Source organism: Borostomias antarcticus (assembly GCF_949987555.1).
Source record: "Borostomias antarcticus genome assembly, chromosome: 24".
In the NCBI taxonomy this organism is placed as follows: Eukaryota; Metazoa; Chordata; class Actinopteri; order Stomiiformes; family Stomiidae; genus Borostomias; species Borostomias antarcticus.
Genome location: NC_140257.1, coordinates 8,339,634 through 8,363,016, shown reverse-complemented (window position 1 = coordinate 8,363,016; position 23,383 = coordinate 8,339,634). Strand labels below are relative to the sequence as shown.

General features: G+C 44.9%; 2 protein-coding genes across 2 annotated transcripts in view; one reads left to right on the top strand and one right to left on the bottom strand.

Moving 5' to 3' along the window:
- LOC311325134 (brefeldin A-inhibited guanine nucleotide-exchange protein 1-like) overlaps positions 1-1,590 on the top strand; it is a 39,801-nt gene extending 38,211 nt beyond the window's left edge. Inside the window, exon 39 of the mRNA XM_084457794.1 lies at positions 117-1,590. Within this exon, the coding sequence (XP_084313920.1) occupies positions 117-284 (168 nt within the window). The 3' untranslated portion in view covers positions 285-1,590. The remainder of the gene's footprint in view (positions 1-116) is intronic.
- Positions 1,591-1,911: 321 nt separating this feature from the next.
- cspp1b (centrosome and spindle pole associated protein 1b) lies at positions 1,912-22,893 on the bottom strand. The gene is made up of 29 exons (XM_084458199.1): positions 22,809-22,893; positions 21,658-21,778; positions 21,386-21,461; positions 21,184-21,287; positions 20,966-21,031; positions 20,720-20,832; positions 20,486-20,641; positions 20,294-20,374; positions 19,858-19,949; positions 17,569-17,665; positions 17,329-17,386; positions 16,570-16,859; positions 16,248-16,333; positions 15,543-15,675; positions 14,093-14,198; positions 13,131-13,278; positions 11,733-11,861; positions 11,072-11,184; positions 10,615-10,764; positions 9,326-9,469; positions 8,936-9,067; positions 7,675-7,741; positions 7,463-7,574; positions 7,198-7,331; positions 5,343-5,471; positions 4,794-4,837; positions 3,751-3,811; positions 2,777-2,883; positions 1,912-2,388 (listed from the first exon to the last, which is right to left on the bottom strand). The coding sequence occupies exons 2-29, from the start codon at positions 21,760-21,762 to the stop codon at positions 2,374-2,376; spliced, it is 3,048 nt and encodes a 1,015-aa protein (XP_084314325.1). The 5' UTR covers positions 21,763-21,778; positions 22,809-22,893; the 3' UTR covers positions 1,912-2,373.
- Between the last annotated feature and the right edge of the window lie 490 nt (positions 22,894-23,383).

Sequence of the window (23,383 nt, the reverse complement as noted above, 5' to 3'; positions counted from 1 at the left end):
CTTTCCCTTACCAAGCATTAAGTTTGAGAACAACAACTTGATGTGGTCTTTTTTGTCTGTCTCTGTCTGTCTGTCTGTCTGTCTGTCTGTCTGTCTGTCCGTCTGTCCGTCCACAGTTCAAGGCCCACGCGTCCCGGTACTACCCCCTCCTCTGTGAGATCATGCAGTTTGACCTGATCCCGGAGCTACGAGCCGTGCTGCGCAAGTTCTTCCTGCGCATCGGGAACGCCTTCGACATCTCCCTGCTGCCTGGCGAGGAGACGGTTGGCTCAGGGAGCCAGTGACATCACCGACGGTTGAACCTGGACCAATGGCGGAGGACGAGCACAGGCTCAGCAGTGCCTCAATGAGGGGGGGGGGGGGGGGGGGGATGGGTGGCTGGCTCTGAAATTTCCAGACTTCTCCCTCCTATCTTAACACATATGAACTCGAGGGCATGGAGGGGCTCACTCAATCCTTAAAAAATATTTTCCGGAAGAATCGACAGGATCCTACGTAGGTGGAATATCAGCTGAAGTGGTTTTAATTGGGTGAACTGTCCCTTTAAAGTGTAGGCTGGAAGAGCTTGAGCCCACTAAGAATGGTCCTGGAAACTCTTCTCCCTGACCCTGCTGGCTGCATACACACAAAACACTGTACTGGTTGAATGAGATTAATGATGGACATTGTTGAGGTCTGTGGGGTTGACTAAAGCACTGAACGAATGAATGGCTATGCCTTCCTTGTACAGCATAAAAATACTCAATGAAATCACTCTGATGATTATTATAACAATGCAATTATAACAGTAATTTCCCCCTCTGCGCTTGTGGGGCTAGCTAACACTTTGGGGGGGGGTGCGCATACTTTTTGGTATCTTTTGGCGTTAATTTGAAATAAGGTATTAAATGATGAGGAAAGAAAGGACTTGTGACGTCAGATGGTTTTGTTTTGCACAGCCAAGAGGTATCTAAGGTAGTACCTTCAGCCATCAACTGACACTAGACAAATCAACAGTAGCTTTGTGGTATTGCAAGATACTAATTTTGTCTTTTTGTGTTTCACAACTCAAACGGCAATCCAAGATAATTTAATACATTTCATAACACACATTTCTCACGACAGTAACAATGTCACCACGGCTTTTGTTTGTTTTTTGATTATGCTACCATGACACTAATGTATGTGAGTAAACATTGTTCCATTTTATATGTAAATAGTAGCATTTTATTTAAATTATAACCAAATTTAGATTTTGGCCCAATTCCACCCAGAATGTCACCTCCTTCTCTCTTCTCACATTTGATGCATCATCATTTACAAATTGAATCAAATGTAAAGTTGGATGAGGAGGTTTGATGTTTGGGAATATTAGTTGATGTTTTGGAAATAAATCATATTCATATGATTTGTTTGATACAGATGTACTGTACTGTATGAGGACAAAGTCTGGTCAAGAGTTTCTTGGAAAGCTGGTTACTTTGGGAAAGTAAGGTTTACATCGTCATGTTTTGTTGTAGTTTTATTTTGGTCAAATCAATGTCACAGACGACATATTGTTCATGTGAAACATTGTCATACATCAATAAAGATTTTGAATTATTTCATTGATACAGTGTGAGCGGTAACTTATTTCTCACTGTTGCACACCACACCTGTGTTCCTATTGTGTAGAATAGAAGTTGAATAACAGTCATCTCTTCTAAACACAAAATACACAAACTCTTCCTTATTTAAAATATAATTTATTTTAAGGATTATAAGGAATTTAAAAATGAAATTACAAAAACAAAGCCAAACTTTTTCACACTGTACAATAACATTCATAAATAATTTATTACAAATAAAGTGATATGTAATACAACAAAATAAGCAATAATAAATACTTTCATTTGACCATGTAAAACCTTTTCACGGCAATCAATGCAACTAGCACAGTAGGCACACACTGCACAATGCTGCCCTATAAACACCTGCATTTCTTCACTGCAAGACCACAAAAACATATCCTGCCATTAATATTAAAAACATCAACTCTGGCGTTTTCAGAGGTAGACCATCATTTTTAGCGTTTTAAATGCTGCTACAGTACGTTCCAACTCAGTTCCCTCCCAGTGAAAGGATAGTGGGGGAAAAAAACTATTACGGAAACTCATGAATCCTATTATGAAAAACTCACTTTTTCAGAGCTTGTGCACATAGTACATGTGGGTCTCTGATAATGCATTCATTCAAACCTTTATTTCTAAAAGCGCAGAGGTTTCCCTCATTTACAGCGTTGACGAGTTCACACACAAACTTTGAAATAAGACAACCCAGTCTTTATTTTGAGGGGGCAGCTAAATTCCGAAAACTTGATTCAAAAGCTGTTCAGATTATCCTGGGCTGCTGACATCACGAGCCCTCCATCTGGAGAAAAACAAAAGGTAAAAAAAAAAGATAACTAGCCGCCCAGAAACGTCCTACTGCATTTACATAGTTTGAACCTCTGGAGGCAGTAGAGAGTGGGGGCAGGAAGAAGCAGCTCATTTGCATTAAAGATACAGACACTTGATACAGCACCTCCAGAACAGGACTGAAACAGAGTTGTATAAAGGCATGCTACAATGCTTCACCTCAGTGAGATTTTCAGCCCAAATATTCAAAGGCATGTTTTTGGGGACCCGAGAGACCGATATTAACTGGTTGAAAAGGAGGATAATATGGGACCTTTAAAAATATGTGGAGTGCGAGACCGTCAGTCCCTGGACAGATGTTAGGACGCGGGGACGGTGACCGGGGCAGAGAGATGACATACGTTGTGCGGTTCGCTCCTCTTGGTCCGCCTCCTCCTCTCCCTGGCTGACAGCTGGGAGGTCCTCTGTTCAGGGGTGGGGGGCACGGAGTAGGCGTCGCCCAGGGGGTCTGGGCAGGACGGAAAGGACAACAACACAACGAGCCTAAGCGGGGTAGCTCTCATAGTAGCCCTCTAGAGAAAGCTCTGACCACCATCAGCCGCAGTACACCTTTCATCTGGTTCTAATAGTATTCATACTCAATTGCCTCTTTACTAGGTACCTGTTCGTTGACGCAAATAGCCTGCTCCTCCAAACAGCCAACATATATAAAGCATGCAGACATGGCGAAGAGGTTTAGTTGTGGTTCGACCAAACATCAGAATGGGCCAGACATGGTGGTTCTAGCATCTCAGACACAGCTGCCCTGCTGCCATAGACTTTTCATGTCCTATAGTCTCTAGAGTTTATCACAGAATGGTGCGATAAACAAATAACGTCCATTGAGTGTCAGTTCTGTGGACAAACACCTTTTTAATAATGAGAGAGGTCAGAGGAGAATGGCCAGAGTCGTTCAAGCTAACAGAAAGGCCACAAATGCTCAAATAACTGATGTTTACAACAGTGGTGTGCAGAAGGGCACCTTGTTGAATCCATGGCACAAAGAATAGGCAAAAGGGGTCCTACCCAGTACTACAGGTACTACACAGGTGTAACAAATAAAATGGCCACTGAGTGTTTACTTTTACATATAACTAGGGTATTCGATTTAATGTACCTCATACAAGCAAACCAATGGGACAGTCCCAAAACAAAAAAGTGCAAACTGAGGTAATTCAAACACACCTCAACGACTATAAAACAGTTGTGTTGACAATAAATAATAAAATATTATATAAAATAAGACTATATTTCATTTATTTAATTAGATTGTCTATGACTATTAAATATGGCAACACGAGTACACTGTAATGTAGACTGTATATCACACACATACCAATGAAGGCACTTTCCGACTCCAACAGGAAGCCTGTGTGAGGATCTCCCGTTGCTCTCCTCTGGTAACACAACAACATGCTTGTTTTAGTCTAATTCAGAACAGGAAAATGGATAAATGACCAGTACCCAGTGCTACATGTGATGATAACTGACCAGTACCCAGTGCTACATGTGATAACTGACCAGTACCCAGTGCTACATGTGATGATAACTGACCAGTACCCAGTGCTACATGTGATAATAACTGACCAGTACCCAGTGCTACATGTGATAACTGACCAGTGCCCAGTGCTACATGTGATGATAACTGACCAGTACCCAGTGCTACATGTGATGATAACTGACCAGTACCCAGTGCTACATGTGATGATAACTGACCAGTACCCAGTGCTACATGTGATGATAAATGACCAGTACCCAGTGCTACATGTGATGATAACTGACCAGTACTCAGTGCTGTATGTGATGATAACTGACCAGTACCCAGTGCTGTACATGTGATGATAACTGACCAGTACCCAGTGCTACATGTGATGATAACTGACCAGTACCCAGTGCTACATGTGATGATAACTGACCAGTACCCAGTGCTACATGTGATGATAACTGACCAGTACTCAGTGCTGTATGTGATGATAACTGACCAGTACCCAGTGCTGTACATGTGATGATAACTGACCAGTACCCAGTGCTACATGTGATGATAACTGACCAGTACCCAGTGCTACATGTGATGATAACTGACCAGTACCCAGTGCTACATGTGATGATAACTGACCAGTACCCAGTGCTACATGTGATGATAACTGACCAGTACCCAGTGCTGTACATGTGATGATAACTGACCAGTACCCAGTGCTACATGTGATGATAACTGACCAGTACCCAGTGCTACATGTGATGATAACTGACCAGTATCGAGTGCTGTACATGTGATGATAACTGACCAGTACCCAGTGCTACATGTGATAACTGACCAGTACCCAGTGCTACATGTACATGTGATGATAACTGACCAGTACCCGTTGCCTAAGAACTCACCTCATACTGATCTGGTTGCCGGGGTGGCGACAGGTCAAAATAATCTGAAAAGACAAACGATGGTTATTTTGTTAGGCACATGCTAACCAGGGTACAACCTAACAACCCAATAAACAAGCTAATAAACAAGCTGACACTAAGAGCAGTGGTTTGAATAGCAGCCTGGGCTGGTGTTACTGGTGTGTTAGATTTGGTGTGTTAGTGTGTGTGTGTGTGTGTGTGTGTGCGTGCGTGTGTATGTGTGTGCAGGGACGTGCACAGATAGACACGAGGTGGTGCTAGAGCACCTGCCCTTTGCCCTCTGGACAAGGCAAGTGCCCTTTTGAAAGTTACTTTTATTTTAATATTTGTTTTTACAGTGTAGGCCTACTGTATGTGCCCCCCCCCCCGTCAACAAGTCGCTCGACAATCAAAATATAAATTATCTGTCAGCACCCCCCCGCGCAAGGTGCCCTCATTTTTCACTGAGCACCTGCCCCCCAAAATGTCTGTGCATGCCACTGTGTATGTGTGTGTGTGTGTGTGTGTGTGTGTGTGTGTCCGTCTGACCGTGGTCAGGCTTCCTCCTCAGCCGGGCCGTCCGGCGCTGCTGCTCTCTGAGGTCGGCCTGTGACTGGATGTCCACACTCTGACCCTCCTCCCTGGGGAGCTCACTGTAGCCATACCTGGACTCACTGTCTGTAACAGACACACACACACACACACACGCACACACACACACACACACACACGCACGCACACACACACGCACGCACGCACACACACACACACACACACACACACACGCACGCACATACATACACGCACACGCACACACACACCTGAGTGCTAAGGACTCCACTCTACTGTACTCTGCTGCACTCGTGTACTCTAGTGTACTCTAGTGTACTCTAGTGTACTCTAGTGCACATAGTGCACTCTAGTGTACTCTAGTGTACTCTAGTGCACTCTAGTGTAGTCTAGTGTAGTCTAGAGTCTAGTGTAGTCTAGAGTCTAGTGTAGTCTAGTGTACTCTAGTGTAGTCTAGTGTAGTCTAGAGCAGGGTTTCCGTTAGCCGGTAATTACCGTTTTTTGTCCGGAAAAATCAGTTGAAGTCCGATATATTAAAATCTCTCCGGTCATAATGTCCGGACACAATAATTCCCCCTAATTGTATTAGGCGTACAATAGGCTAAAATTAAATTTCCATATATTATGATTCCTTTTGAATATAAAAAAACGAATAGGCCTATTCATTTTGTTCCGTTAATGTTTAGGCTACTGCATATGCGATGAAAAAATAGCCGTAAGATAAATCTGCCTATAGGCTAGCGGGCCACCATAGCAAGCGAGAGGGAGCCCGATCGAGGTACGGAGCTTGAGGCGAAAATGTATAGGCCCATTAATATCGAATGGAAATTAGCCTATGCAGGTTGTAAGTTCTCACACTTTATTTAAGGAGGCTATATTTATTTTCAAAGAGTTTTGTTCTATTTTAGTCTATCTGATAAAAGGCCAAAATTAGGCTATAGGCCTAGACTATGAATTCCAATCAGCGCAGCCGTAGGCCTTAAATTAAAATGTTACGAGAAGCCTACATGTCGCACTTTTAAATACAAATGTTATATATCTAGACATGCATTGTGGCATTTCTTTATTTAGCCCAGCCCGCCTATCAGTTGTTTCTCAACAGTTATGTCCTCCTCATCCTCATAGCCTACTGCAATGTCCATGGTTATAATGACGCTGTTTTATTGATAAAAAGGGTAGGCTAAAACTGGAAAGAGAAATTAGTAAACACATATTACTGTCGCGAATCCCAAACCAATTAGCCTACATCCTCAAATCCGATTCATGCAATTGAAATAAACATTCATGTTCTAGCCTACAGTCGCAATTCAAAGCTGACTATTTTTGTGGCTGTGCAATTACATATAGGCCTAGCGCATGGAATCATGACAGCCTATCACACATTTAATCATACGGATGTGAAATAAGACAATAAATGGCATATATAAGCTACACAACGGCCAATCACCGCGACAAACGCCTATAATAGGCCTAATATCATATTATAATATAATGACCGGAATTTCTCCAGTTTGTCCGGAAAAGTCTAATCTTCCCGGACACATTGACCGGTACCGATTTTCTCTAACGGAAACCCTGGTCTAGAGTCTAGTGTACTCTAGTGTAGTGTAGTGTAGTCTAGTGTACTCTAGTGTAGTGTAGTGTAGTGTAGTCTAGTGTACTCTAGTGTAGTCTAGAGTCTAGTGTACTCTAGTGTAGTGTAGTCTAGTGTACTCTAGTGTAGTGTAGTGTAGTGTAGTCTAGTGTACTCTAGTGTAGTGTAGTGTAGTCTAGTGTATTCTAGTGTAGTCTAGTGTAGTCTAGTGTAGTCTAGTGTGCTGAGTGGTGAGGGTACCTGGGTATCTGAGCTGTAGGGAGTGGTGGATGTGCAGCAGGTTGCTGGGCTCCGTGTTCCTCCAGGAGGGTCTTCTGACGGGGGCCGGCAGACACAGCCTGGCCATGTCGAACACATCCACCCCCTCCCTGCGCCTGGAGGGACACACACATCCTTGTGAGCGAACACACACACGCACGCGCACACAGTTATGTAGCTGACATACAGGCCTCGCCATCATCAACTCCAACCGCCGCGTGAACACCGTAAGTGGGCGGAGCCGCACCTGTCAGACATGCGGGAGTCCGGCTCCTCCCACTCCCCCTCCACGCGCCTCTGCTCGCTGCGCAGCTTCTTCCACAGCGCCGCCAGCTCGCCGATCACGTAGCGCTGCTCCTCTGGCGGGCGGACAAGTGCAGAAAAGACCACCGCTCACTTACGGGATTTCATTTCCGGCGGGTGTGTGTGTGTGTGTGTGTGTGTGTGTGTGTGTGTTACCTGCAGCTCTCAGCTGGTTCCTGCGAGCTGGGACAGGTGGGGACTGGAGCCCTGAGAGGGAACACTCCTGAGAGAGACAGAGAGAGAGAGAGAGAGAGAGAAAGAGAAAGAGAAAGAGAGAGAGAGAGAGAGAGAGAGAGAGAGAGAGAGAGAGAGAGAGAGAGAAAGAGACAGAGAGAGAGACAGAGAGAGACAGAGAGAGACAGAGAGAGAGACAGAGAGAGAGAGAGAAAGAGAGAGACAGACAGACAGAGACAGACAGACAGACAGACAGACAGACAGACAGACAGACAGACAGACAGACAGACAGACAGACAGACAGACACAGAGACAGACACAGAGACAGACAGAGAGAGAGAGACAGAGAGAAAGGAGAAACATGGTCATTCTTCATGCTCTCAGTATTCCCTCAACGGTCCCTCCCTGCGCAGCAGCACTCACAGACATGGGGGCAGTGGAGCGCCGGCTGTCCCCGCTGGGGGGTCTGGGGGTGTACTGGGGGGCCGCGCCTCCTCCTCCTCCTCCTCCTCCTCCTCCTCCTCTCCTCTGGAGGGTGGGAATGGGCGGAGAGGCCTCCCTGTGCTCCTGCCAACAGACAGTATGATGGGCATCACACTAATATTCCTTTTGTCAATATCCTTCATTGATATTCATTTCATGAACATGACAGAAGCCGGCGCCACAGCGGAGCGGTGAGGTCAAGCCTGGCTGTGGAGCTTTAACATCCGTCCACCAAGCTCCCCGTTTTTTGTCCTTCGGCTGGTTTCGCCTTTTTGCTCGGCGGTTTTTGAAAATGAAGTGTAGTCTGTCTCTGTCTCTTCATAGCCTCCGGTCAGGCGAGCGCAACAAGATTATTCACTACAATCAGACAAATCTCCAGAATGCATAGCGTAGTTAGCTAGTTAGTAACAGTAATTTCAGTGACCCGTTCGTCCAGTGTGAAAGTGTAACAGCTGCATCGGCACGACATCTTTTCCAGCTGTTATACTGAGAGACTAGTAAAGGCCGGACGCTACGAATGCCATTTTTAATTCATATATTACATATTAAACGACCAGATTACATATTAAAAGGGCCAGATTACACATTAAACGGACAGATTGAACTATTTTTCCAAGATAGCTACAAGGTCTATGATCAAAAAGCGGGGATGCAAAAGAAAAGAAGCCCTTTTTCCATCGGCTTTTTCTCTCTCTGTTGCTCAGAGGTCTAATGCTCTCAGTATTCCCTCAACGGTCCCTCCCTGCGCAGCAGCACTCACAGACATGGGGGCAGTGGAGCGCCGGCTGTCCCCGCTGGGGGGTCTGGGGGTGTACTGGGGGGCCGCGCCTCCTCCTCCTCCCCCTCCTCTCCTCTGGAGGGTGGGAATGGGCGGAGAGGCCTCCCTGTGCTCCTGCCAACAGACAGTATGATGGGCATCACACTTATATTCCTTTTTGTTCATACATGTTATTGACATTTTACAGCAAATGATAATGCTCACATATGATAATGCTCACAAATGATAATGCTCACAAATGATAATGCTCACATATGATAATGCTCACAAATGATAATGCTCACATATGGCATCATTCCAGCGTTTAGAGCTTGAAGTATTTTAAAGCATGAAAATGCTGATGTAGCTATAGAGGTTTGGCTGCTCTCTCACCTCCTCTAGGCGTGTCTGTCGCTCTCTCTCATACTGCCTCCGGAGGGCCGTGTTGTGCTTCTCCTCCGCCTCCTTCTTCTTCCGCTCCTCCTCCCTCCTGTGCTGCTCCGCTAGGCGGTTCAGCTCCTCGTTCTTGGCTTTCAGCTGAAGGGGGGAGAGGATGTTGAACTTCATCACAGAAATAATCCCTGATATGGAAGAATAAGTTAGTTAAATTGGTTTACTGTAGTACGTAATCACTTGTTGAGTACTACAGTACCGTAAATCGTCAGATCTGGGAAGGAGAAATAACTTCCTAACATTTCATTATTTTTTTTATTTTTTTACAAATGCCTTCAATATGGAGAACTATTTTCATAAAGTATTTCTATTCTATAATTTTATTGCAACATAATTATGCCAAATGCACGTACCCTTGGACCTTTTCACATTTCATTGTGTTACAACATGAAAACAAAATAGAGTATTTTAGGTGACATTATACACAAAGTACTCTATAATGTCAATTTGAGAAAAATAATCTACATATTTTTGTAAATTAATTAGAAATAAAATTAAAATAAGCTCTTGCACGTTCATTTTCTTCAGAAGTCACATAATTAGTTGAAGGGAGTGCCCTTACGTGCAACTGAGGTATTTCACAAGATTACCTCCGCCCCAGCGGCAGCGCAGGACGAGAGGTCATGTTTTCGGTGGCTTGCGTGTGCATGCATGCATGCGTTTGTCTATTTGTTGCAGGACAAAAACTACCGGGCCGATTTTCACAAAACTCTGTGGAAGGGTGTAGCATGGTCCAACTTAGATGCCATTACATTTTGGAGCGGATGCGAATCACGGGGCGGGTCCATGGACCACCCACACAGTCGGGCCGGCCATTCACCTCCATTCATTTTTTGGACTATGATTAAGCAAAAACTACCAAACCTATTTTCATAAAACTTAGTGGAGAGGTGCATCATGGGGCAACTAGAAACCATGACATTTTGTAGTGGATCTGAATCAGGGGCCGGGTCTACCAATGAAAAAAAAAAACTTAGAACGAAGCCGGCAGATGTGCAACGCTGACCGAGACTTACCCAAAGAAACTCACAGCTATACTTGCAGCCAAAAGGTGCTTATGGAGTCATTTATTTTCTATTTTTTATTTGTAATTCTCTGAGTGAGGGAGATGTGCTGATTTTCCGCCCAACACTTTGACATCATAGAGGACTCTGTGTTCATCAATGACAAAACTAAATGAAATCCACTGTGTCTCCCAGTCAGGACCCAGGTTGAGGTGACCTGCTGACCTCCATCTCTTTTCGTTTCTTCATGTCCTGCTCCTCCTTGTACTCCCTCAGGATCTGAGCCCTCTGCTCCTCCAGCTTCCTCTCCTCCTTCTCCTCCTCCTGGCGCATGTTCTCCCTCTGCTCTGCTTCTTTAAGGCGCTTCTCCTCTATCTGGACAGGAAGAGCCAGAAGCCATTTTACTCCCTTATACTTGTATGAAGGACGAAACAATAAAGAAATCTTGAATCTTGTAGAGTGGGGTAGTCAGTTCTCTGTGTGTGTGTGTGTGTGTGTGTGTGTGTGTGTGTGTGTGTGTGTGTGTGTTTGTGTGTTTTCAACCACAAATCCAAAATTGTTCTATGTGATGGAAACCTGTTACCGCTGGCAGTCATGTAGCTACAATTCATTGATCACATGAGGAAGCAGCTCATGTCACGCCCCCTGGTGTTGACGTGCAGTACTGTCGGTAGCCCAGTACCTGGTGTTTGAGGTAGGTCTTGTACTTGTCCTTCTCCAGGAGCTCCTGAGCTGTAGGCTGGCTGGTGAACACACTGCCTCTGGCAATCTGGGGAGTCTGGACATGGGTGAACCCTGAGGCACCGGGAGAGAGAGAAGGGGGGAAGAGAGAGAGAGAATCTGTGAGTGAGAGAAAGAGAGAGAGTACCCCCCACCCCCCCCAATAAAAAAAAAAAAAAAAACTTCCGGTCCGGACTGTCTACTACTCTCTACGGAATTTTGACTTGATATCCGCCCGTTTTTCACCCCTTCAACAAAATTTCAGAGGCTGAATACCAGACGTAGTAGACAATCTGGAGCGGAAGTCGACTCGTCTGGCCCGCGAGACTAATGTTTTTGTGTTCCCTATTGTTCCTATCCCCTCGGCTGTTTGTTGTTGTACAGTTTTAATGTGGGTATCTTGTCTGTCTAATGTTGCTCAATGTTTCAATGTTTTCTCCTCCTTGGAAACCACGCTTTGGGCAACCTAAACAGTTGTAATTAGTATGCGTGTAAAAAATAAATTGACTATGACTATGACTCATGTTTACTGACCAATGGCAAAATTCTAGTATTCTTCTTCTGACTCACTCTCCTACCCTAAATAGCACATTGATGTGAAGGGATGTTTTGGTGAAGCCTACCTGAGACTCTGTTGTTGGATGGAGGTCTGTCCTCTCTCAGAACGGCCATGTTGGCGGTGGCTCTCCTCTGCCAGGTCTGAGGGTTGATGTAGGCCTCTTCGTTCAACTTGTGCATCTGTTTCAGGTCAGCTGGTGACGCAGAGGGAAGAGATGAGTAAGAATGTGGTCTAATCTAATGTTTCTCAGGCGTTCAAGTGATCTGTCCCGTTTAGAAATTGTAAAGAGACAGACCTGCCTCCATAAAATCTTACCGACTGAGGCCCGATCCCAAATCTACTCCTATGTGTACTGCTGTGCTCTTGATCAAAGATCTGAGATAACTGGACAGGTGCAAATTATGGGATTATAAAATCCAGACTAGTTTCATCAGCAAGCGAAAAGGAGCCAACACCATGATGCTTTTCCTATTGAACTCTCTCTGATCCCCACAGTTAGGACACACGATATACAGATGAGTTCTGTTTAAGATGGAGCATAAGAAACTACTGAACGTGGTGATGAAGTGAATTACGTGAATTATATTTGGATCCAAATACAATTTGAAATCATTTCATTAATTTAGGGTGCATTCAGACCTATCTTGTTGTTGTGATACCGGGAGCATTTCCCCGGGGTCGTTTGGTCATATGTGAACACAGCAATCACTCACGGTTCCGGAACAAATCAACCGGGCTGAGACCACCTAGAGAGGGTGGTCTAGAGAGGGTGGTCTAGAGAGGGTGGTCTAGAGAGGGTGGTCTAGAGAGGGTGGTCTAGAGAGGGTGGTCTCAGCCCGCTTGCAATCGCCCCACAGGGCAATTCAGTGAGAACGCATGTTACCCACAAATACAACTCATTGTTGTACCCTGCACAGTCTACAAAGTCTACAGTACAAACTGTTAACTATGAAGGAAATGGGCTTTCAATGTTCTGTTGAGCAGTGCGTCTTCTCCTGATCATATGCAATAGCACACTGTTCTCTAGTCGTAGTTGTGATGCCTGCTCAAACTGGATATGTTGTCCATATACTGAACACTGCTATATGAACTAGAGATGGCCAACCAACACTAGGCCAACCAACGCTATTATACACGCATGCCGCTGATGCTCCATTTTCGATTACGGGTCGATCACCGGTGTCAGTGAAGAAAGGATTTTCAGAAATGCAAACTTGCTGTAAAATTTGGACCAATCACAAAACTGTTTACAAGTTGAAGGCATTCAGAACCAGAGCAGACCCGGAGATCGTTTGCTCTGTCTATATTGCTGTCTGAACACGAATCAAGCTAAAGTCCAAGTGCAACATTGTAACACATTATTCCCTGAATCTGAACAAATTAAAGTATGACAGTGGCCTTAGATTCAATGATGTAATTGAAAGCTTTTTAAATAGTATCTTGAGACCGGTGTGGTCCATACTTATAAGGTTCCCTCTGCTGTCTCGGAGGGGGGCTCCACCCCCTCCCCGCCCCCAGGGTTCGTGGTTCTTCATGTCGGCCTCCAGCTTGGCCTCGTAGCGCACGCTCTCCTCCCTCTCCAGTCTCCGCCGCTCCTCCCTCTCCTGGATCTGCAAGACGGACAGGACAGGGGTACAGTGTTACTGAGGCCACCTTTAAAGTCGCACTGAAATGAAAAAAGCATTCTGTCCCATTTTGGTTCATATAAGTCATAGTGTTCACCTATTGAACGATGTATGCCAAAAAAAAATAGAAAATTCTACTTTTGTTGTAATCTTATATCAAAGTATATAATTTCTTACTTCCTGGAAAACGGTAGGTCACGTGCAATGACGACAACAGGTACCTTCGATTTTAGGCCAATAATCTCACGACATCCACCCGTCAATCAACGCTATCCTTCTATCGAATCTGTCTAAAGTTCTTAAAACCCGTCCACTTGTCAATGTTCCAATCAAATTCCTCTAAACATATGTCCCACCCTCATAGCTTGTTTGCGTCGGAAATACGTCAAACTACGGAAGTTAGATGATCTCAAACGTCCGTTTCAGTGTCGCTGAAACGAGTCAAGTACATTGACTCGTATTGAAGCGACCGTTGTAGATGTGTAGATCAATCCGCAGAGGGGATTCAGGAAGCGGAACTACTTACGGTAGCTACTGTTATTGTTTATGTTGCTAGGCTACCTAGTTTGCGGAAGTTTACACACGTATGTGCTGTGACTAAATAGTTCTATGCTAAATATTTAAAAAAGCCTTTCCAGATGAACTAGAATCTTACTTTATGGCGAATTATATGTCAGAACGCCAACTAACACCTAGGTGAGTTTCTTGTCTTTGAAATCGAGAGTTTAACATGTTTTTGAATGATTTTTCATTCAAAACAAAATTTCTAAAATCCACCTGATGATATACAGTACTCTACCTGTTGGTCCAGGGCCTCTCTGTAAGTCTCTTTGGAAGAACGGACTTTCTCTCCAGGAAATATACTGATCCCTGAGATGACATCAGCAGCATAACTGTTGGGTCTGCTGGGAGAGAGAGACAAGAGAATCACTGGGCTCCTATATATTTAGTTTGTGCGCCCTGTTCATGAGCCTTTGTAGCTGAATAATGAACAGAATTGGGTTAACACAATAAACAATAGGGCGTGATGTAGGAGAGGACATGAACATGTTGCGCCTGATGCATATGAATCGAATCATTGAGCAAAACGTGGGGAGTTATAGGGTAGAAAGTCCAGGGCAGTCTTATACTGTATGTAGGAGAGTTGCACTAATGAGGGGTTGGTTTTTTAGTGGTTGAAGCATGTCACAATGGTTTATGGAGGCTCAAAATAGTTCCTAGCTGCACATTTGACCTATTACGTCTGGGAACTATTTTATTTGTAGCCAAGAATATTTTTCTTCTTGGCATTTATTTTATTGTCAGGCATGGGTAGTGCATAGGATGTCAAGAATTACACCAGACCAGAGGTTCAAAGAAAATAAAGCTTTTACTCAAGTCCAAGAACGGTTAACTCCCCAAAAAGCATCTTCAGTATGAACCAGGCATTCATGGGAAAACACAGGCCTCTTTAGTAATGCTAACATTCCGCCCTTGAAGTGCTCCAAAGGGACAAAAACAACCAATACTCCACAGTCCCAGGATCTCCCTCACCTCTCTCCCCTTGTCACTCTCCCATGGGCAGACACAGGCTCCCCCTGTGGCATCACAGGGCCTGATGACCCCACCCCCACCCCCACCAACCTGGATCTCCGCCCGAATCTAGGGGATTTAAGTAACTGAAGTTCCCTTAGAGGGCGGCCATTCGTTGGTCACAACCACAGCCACCAGATGGCGACAGCGCGCCCATCAGTCAGTTAGGGTTGGGTTGTTTGCAGCCAAAGGAGGGTAATGTAGCTTCCCTCGATGACCCGCCCTCTCGTGGGGTCACAGTGTATTGCAGGTTCAGAGAAGCGCGGGCAGATAAGAGAGAGATAGAGCCCAGGGCAGCAGTAACAGTGACTCAGCAGGGAGAAAGAACACTTCTGACCAGATGGTGGTGAGTAGGCTAGGACCTTGGCACACTGCTCCAGAACTGAATGATTACTGCTGAGAGAGGAGCCATCTTGTTCTTTATGTGTAGGAGTTACAGTGAGACCCAGCTACTGCTGATCAAGGGATATGCAATGCATCCAACAATATTCATCCAACACTTTTGACTTAACAGCACCAGACTGAAGTAAATGAAACAAGGTCACAACACAGAATACCAAAACAACCCAGTGCTTTTTTGGGGGGAAGAGGGGGGGGGGCTTATTTCAGGGACACTAGAATAAAGCCGAAGACGTTGAAAGTGTACTAACAGTAGCTACTGAGGTGTGAATACTTACAGATGTGGTGGTGGTGGGTGGGCGTGGCTGTTGGGGCTGGGGGGGCCCAGCTGGCTGGGGAGGCCTCCTCCGGTCAGAGGCATGACTGGGTAGGACATGGGTGGGACTCCGCCGATCACGGCCATCTGACCAACTGACACACAAGCATCACACACAGATTATCATCTCTGATACCAACATGCTTTGGGGAGAGGTAGCCAACTTGCAACTTGCTTTTGAGGGACAATGGACATTGGTCATCTCTGTCAAAGTCCAAGCTGTCTTGAGATGTATGTATTTCCATTCTAATAATACAGGTGCATCTCAGAAAATTTTAATATTGTGGAACGTTCATTATTTTCCATAATTTAATTCAAAAAGTGCAACTTTCATATATTATAGATTCATTACACATGAAGTGAAATATTTCAAGGCTGATTGCCTCCATGCCACACTCCACGTTGATGCAGTAATTTGTGCAAAAAGGAACCCCAACCAAGTATTGAGTGAGTGTATAAATGGACATACTAAACATACTGTACAATCATAAAGATTAAAACAAAAAAGGTTTTAAATATTTCACTTTGTGTAACGGATCTAGAATGCATGAAAGTTTCACTTTTTGAATTAAATCACGGAAAATAATGAACTTTTTTCTCAATATTCTAATTTTTGGGGATGCACCGGTATAACCTGTGAGAGACAGTCTGGGTGTACTGTACTTACGGTAGGGCAGGCTGGGGCCATAGTAACAGGGAATCCTGTAGGCATCCGCCAATGGGGGTGGAGGGTGAGGAGCGAAGGCTGGGATTCTGCACATCACACAGAGAGAGGAGAGCGGGATGGATGGATGATGGAAGGATGTCTCATCCATTAATTCATCCACTTCTGACATCAACCACAGCAGCATTGTCAGTAGTGATATGCTATGATTTTAACAGAACACACTGAAACGGAGTTGTTATACATAGTTCATGCATTCATCAGCCTTGTTAGTTCATCTTTTAAGAGCGCTTGAGGGCGGGTCTGGCTGAGACTGCTCCCGTACCTGGGGGTGTCCATTCCCCTGGGGCCCCCCAGGGCCTGGCTATACGGGGTGAGGCCCCCGCCGCCCAGGCCCAGGGCTGAGCTGTACTCCAGGAGAGGGGACTGGAAGGCTACTCCGGGCTGCTCGGGGGGGAGTCTCTCCCTCTCCCTCTCTCTGTCCACAGACGGCTTCTCATCGCTGGGTCGGCCGCTCGCATGCTCCCCTGGTGGCGCGAGGTCCAGGCCAGCCTGGCGCTGACCCTCTCTTCTTTTCCCCACACCACTCAGCCCAAATAGTTTGATGCGATCAGGCTAGTTATGGACAAGGTGCATGGTGCAAATGCACAGTTAGTGTGGGCCGTTTGGACAAGAATGGTAAAACTAGAATTTGAGACGAGAGACACTAGCCATGTTCATGTCCATCCACACGTTTTATGCGAATTAAGTTATCGAATTAAAAATGCCTTATGGAAACAGTAAAATTCGATTAAAAATCATGAAAATCGACAAAAGGTTTGTACTGTCGATCTCATCGGATTTTCTCTTGTTCGATAAAAGTCTTTTGTGATAAATGCTTTATCCGATTTAAAGCTCTAGATGGAAACGCACGTTCACCGGCTTTATTCGCATTCATATTTTTAGCGATCCTCACACAATTCGATTGACAAGTGGATGGAAACATGGCTACTGTTGCGCTCTTTGAAAAAAAGTCAGGAAACTGTAAATGTTCATACTTGCATACTGAACACTGAGCACTGAATGATGATGCAAGTCAACCTACCCGTTTCTCTGGGTCATTTGCTCCTGTGGCCGCCACACTCAGCTCCAGATCCTTCTCCCTGAAACGAGAGCAGATTCAAGAGATGGTTCACCTGCAGTGATTCAGGAATGCTTGGACGCGGTCTTGTACTACGGTAAATGTAAAACTTCAGACAGTCTGTAATAACTAAAAGCACTCGACTGAGCATCAGGAAGGCTGAAGGTTTGTCTAAAGGGACGTGAAGAAGACAAGGTCCTTTACCTCTTCCTGTTCCTCTGCTGCTCAGCTATCTGCTCCTGCAGCTCCTGCCTGTAGAGATCCTTCCGCCTCTGTAAGGCCTCTCCTGCATCTTCTGCCCCTAGAATTAAGCAATAAACCAGGCGTTGTTAAAACCCCCCTAGCTGTTATAAAATCACTATAACACACGGTCTCGAGTGGTTTATTGCTTTTATACAACGGTTACTACAGCTATTAGTGTAAAATAAACACACAGCAATGTAAAATATTAACATTTATTCAAAACGAAGCTTCATTCCCTCAATTCCGCCGAGCAAAATAGTTCCCCTAACAAAAGGGTTGCCAGGCAACAACAACTACAATGCATTGGATCCGATTGGATCAAATGGGAGGCGCTTTAATACTGAAAATGGAATGATATGCGGTCCCAGGTGTGTGTTACAAAGTATTTTAACACGGCTTCCAGCCAATCAGAATCAAGAACCAGAACTAACCGTTGTATAAAGAGTAGATTCACAATCTTGACCATAAAGGGAGCTCAGGGAGCTCAGGCCTCCGCCTATGAATGCATTTTGTTGGTGTAACCCAATTGAAATGGTTAAACTCAGTCCTCAGTATAAACATGGCTGACTTGCACCATTGAAGAGCTGTTTGGTGGCGTAGCTGGTACTGGTGTTTATGACAGGTGGTGATGTGTGAATGCAGATCAGAGGACCTGGGTATGATGCCAGTGTGGGCAAGTTGCACATACTCCGAAATGTAATCTTAATTGGCCCATGCTACACCCCTCCGCCAAGTTTTGTGAAAATCAGTCTAGTTCAGGGGTGGCCAACCCGCGGCTCTTTGCCCGTCAATGTGCGGCTCCTCCATCCATCCCCCCAAAAAAGTTTGCTTGCGGCTCTTCCATCCTTTCATTAAAAAATAAATTAATTAATTCCATAAGAACGTTTCTCTCTCTCTAGTTTCGCTGTGCATTTCTTCCCGCCCATTTTAGTTTATTGCAGATTTGTCATAAAATCATGATTCGTTTCGCTAGTGAGGAAGTTGCGTGAGAACCACTTCAAACCAATCATATAGGTAGCAAATCACCTTGGTAACAAAATTATTAGGTGCGTTTACATGGACAGTTTGAATCGGTTTCAAATAGGTTTGGAAGACCAAACCGATTGAAAATATGTCATATAAACACCTCAATCCGACTGAAATGCCCCAACCTGATTGAAATTCCAATCGCTTTCAAGGAGGTAGTTTAAACCTTTTGGAAACCGTTTGGTCCGTCATGTATACTACCTTGAAACGGATTCATGCTGCGTTCTGCGTTCATTGTGCGCATGCTCAAGACTTGACTAATCAAGGCACGCTCGACAGTTCCGTAATCAGCTGTTTGTTACCATCGTAACGCAATCAGTCACGGCTGCGTGCGCGTTCGAAACATTTGTCTCGTTGTCGCATGTAAACATCCAACCAGTTTACTTTGTATCCCATGTATACGCTTGAAATCTACCAGATTGAAAAATATTTGTCATGCGAACGCACCTATTGTAAACAACATAATTTGCTTTGCGTGACGACAAAAGCTAACGTAGCCTAGGCTACTGTACACAACCAAAGAATGGCTGGAAAGAAATGCGCAGCTAAAAGAAAATATGAAGACGAACACAGGACATTTTCGTCCTCATATATATATTTTCAGCCTAACCCAGCCCAGTCCAGCCCAGCCTAACCCAGCCCAGTTCAGCCTAACCCAGCCTAACCCAGTCCAGCCTAACCCAGTCCAGCCCAGCCTAACCCAGCCCAGTCCAGTCCAGCCTAACCCAGCCCAGTCCAAAATATATTATGTCCGAAAATATCTTGTTGTATGTATTCATTTTAAATAAATTAACTTAAAATGTATATTTAATGGACAATAATGTTTTTCTTCTTATTTTAGACTGGGGTGCCTTGGGATTTTAAGTACTTATGAAGGGTGCGGTGACTGAAAAAAAGGTTGAGAAACGCTGGTATATATGGTGTGGCTCTGGGTGGTACCACAGTAATTTTTGTGGCTCTTAGTCTCTGACTGGTTGGCCACCCCTGTTTTAGCGTAATCCTGCTAAATAACGAACAAACACGCATTCACGCACGCACGCACGCCACCAAAAACAAACTAGCCTCCGCCTCAGTGACCGCTGAGGCAAACATACACCTTGAAAAAGTCACGTTTGTTATAGGTTTCAATTATCGGATCCTTTCAAGTTTTTTTCCCCCAAAACCTTTTTTCCTCCATATTCCACATCCACAGTGTGAGTGTATGTCAAAAATAATATCTCTTACCAATCATGAGTCCGGTGGCGAATCCAGCCTTGTAGGTATTGGTGGTTAACCTGGATGTCCCGCCTTCCCAGAGCCCTGCTGCGCCCTGCAGCCTGTCACACACACACACACCGGACAGGACATCCATCAGCACCACCCCATCACACACCTCAGGATAATACGCCTTCAAAGTGCATTATCAGCAAGGGGGTAAACATGCTGCAGTAAAAAGTGTCCTTCCTCATCTGTCAGAGGATTTCCGGTTGGCTTCGGGACTTTGTATTATCTAACGGACTGATGCTAAATCCCCATGGACTTAGCCTAAGTAGTTGGCACAACAAACACCAACAAAGGCCAATGAGTGGAAAGGCGAAATCAGAATGACAGATGAATGACAAAATTAGTGAAAATCAATGATTGCAGCTTTAATGTTTACTAGCTGTCAAGCTCCCCATACCTGCTTTCGTAACTTTGCCTCTCTCCGTGATGATTCGTGTCAATGTAGTCACCGCATGGCTCAATTCTCCTGTCCCTGAACCTTTACACGTGAGAATGAATGAAAGGTCAGGGTTAGAGCCAGGGTCAGGTCAACCAAGGAAGCGAGTACAACGCTGCTGGTAGAGACAGGCTGACAGTCATCTCCTCCCACCTCACATCCGCTTTGCAGTAGCGCCTTGGCCGCCTCTTCTCCGGGTGTCCCGCCTCCAACCCCGTCTGTCTGAGCCTCCTCCTCTCCATCAGCTCCAGCTCTTCCTCTGTATAGTCCCCCTCAGAGTCTCCGTCCGCAGGCTCCACCCCCCCCTGCCTGGTGGTCCTGCTCTCTCCAGGGGGGGGGGCATCCTCCTCAGCCCAGGGACCCCTGCCCTCGCCCAGACGGTGGCACCTGGGCCCTCCCCTCCGCCCCTCCGTCAGGGTAGCGGCGTCCCTCATGGAGGGGGGTCTGGGGCCGCGCTGGCCGTCGAGGAGGACCAGGGGTTGGTGGGTGGCGAGGTGCTCCTGGAGGAACGGGGAAATTGGGAGGTGTAAAAAGGGGACAGCCTGCTCAAAAGTTGATCAGATGTTTCCACGTGGGGTCTAAAGATGGTCTTTGTTATAAAAGGATCTAATCAGATGTGTATAGACCATTTACCTTGACAGTTCCCCTCTCACCATGGCCAAGAGGTGGGCCTGGCTCACCAGCATCAATATGCTTCTTCTGCAATCCAATACAAGTGTTAGAATATTGTTTTCTGCACTGCACTTGGTTTTTTTCATCATATGCATCATTGATGGGTCAACTGACAGTTTGTTTGTAAAGCAGCCAGGCACATTCACAAAAACTCTGGATGACACAGTGGTCATATCTACCCTAGCCATGTAACGTCTATAGTCCAGACGAAGCTCCTGTTGTAACTTCTGTTTCTTCCGCTCATAGTCTTCACCGAGAGGTAAACTAGGGCACTGGTTCTCCTCTGCAACACAGAATGGTCCACACATGATGTGGATGAGTGTTTTGTTGTCAGAAGGAAGATGGACTTAAGGGTCACAAAGAGACTCATATATATTTTACCTTTCCCCTGTGCTGTGGATCGTTTAAATGGAGGGATGTTTTCCTTAGCGGGGTCATTGACTTTCTCATCCTTTGCCTGTCAGGGAATACCAAACACAAATCTGATAACTAATGATAGCAAAAAACACTATGTTGTGCAGATCTTAAGACCAGCATTTTGAAACAGAACCATGCTAACAACCATTAGAGTAACTCAATTCACAAAGCAAGCTAATACATTCAAGGAAGCCTAGATATTATTTCCAGCACTCTGGTTATAAAGAGAAACATACCCTCATTTCCATGTAAGGTGGCTCTTGTTTCAGGTTGGCTTTATCTTCTGCCACTTTAACCCTCTGTTCCTTGATGAAGTTCTCGAGCTCATCATCCATCTCCATTTAGTACATAGGCCTTCTGTGAACAGAAGACAGAACAAGTTATGGCAACTGGCAAGACATGAACTCCAAAGATAGGCTACAGGTTCTACTCGCTATTACCATCATTCAGGGGGAAAGGCACATGACACGTCGGCAAATCAAAAAAAGCTGAAGGGTTGTGCTTGATGAAGATATGAGCTAAATGCCAATTGGCTGCTCGCTTATTCATTAGTAGTCTTCACACACAAAAAGAGTGTTTATGATAAATGCAATCGAAAGGTCAGATCTCTTTCTAACCTCCGCAATGACAGGAATAGAATGGGAAGAAATTAAATAGCACACTGCACATAAGCCCTGCATGGGTTAGAGCACCTCTGTAGGCTATATGCTACCTTTTCTTTTATCGCCTAAAACTAGCTGGGTCAAAAGCCCCCAGGTCGCATAATAAAGGCTAGCTAACGCCATAGAAGAAGCTTCAAAATCCGTGAGCTGTAATGAGTAGTAACCCTAGCAAGCTGGAAAATGTAGATACTGTAACTCGCTAGACAGGAAAACTTTCTTTTTGACTAAGATTATGAATTGAGGCCTCTATGTTGTTAAACGCAAAGCCTGCTACTATCCGCACCACACTAACAATAACATAATGTCTAATTGGCATGTTTGTTTTTGTATCATGCTAGTAACCTGGAGAAGTTAGCAAAATGGCTAGCATAATAGCTAATGACTAGCTAGCTGGCTGGACATGTTTGCTACACTGTCTCTTTAATTCGTCGTTGTCAAGCAACCATGACACAATCATTCTTCCAACTGTGTCTGACTGACTAGCCTCTAGCTAGCTTGCTACAATCAGCTCGACATGCTAACCTTCGCTAACTAGGTAGCTATAGACATTAGAGTTCACTAGCTACGAATCCAGAGAACGTGAACGTTAGCTAGATGCCACAAAACAAGGACTGCTGCTATTATGAAAACATTAACGTTACAGACATAGCTAGATAGCCATGTTAGGCAATCTCTCTAGGCCAGGGTAAACATCAGTTTCAAATGTAAATATACTAGCTACTCACCATTTAAACAATGTGTAGCTAGTGTGCTAACGTTAGCTGCCAGCACTGCTTTATCTCAACTAGCCAGTAACAGCTGTCAGACTCGGCCCGCTCAAACCACACCTCCTAGTTGTCTGACTTTTAATTATATACCTCAAAACGGGCACAGAACACATCACACAGTATGCCTTTAATGTATAATGGTGCAAACACGTGTCCATAACTAGACACATTAGAAAAACGTATACAAAGGGCCGAAGCAACACATATATCTCTAATGAATCCACATTATTCCGAAGAACAACATCCACACAACACATTCCGTCTCACTTCCGGTTAAATGACGCAGAAAACTAAAAGTTGATGTGCTGCATTGTGGCACTTGTAGTTGTAATTCTGATTATATTTCTACACCATTAAACCATGGCTAAACCGCGTAGGTCTACGACGTTTTTTGTTGAATATTCAGATTTCGAAAGCATAAAATATTGTGGCCTGAAATATTTGAAATAAACGTAGCAAAAAACAACACGCCAGGCGCAGTTTGCAAAACTACAAGTACCACGATCCACTACGAAATACGTAAGATTACGTTT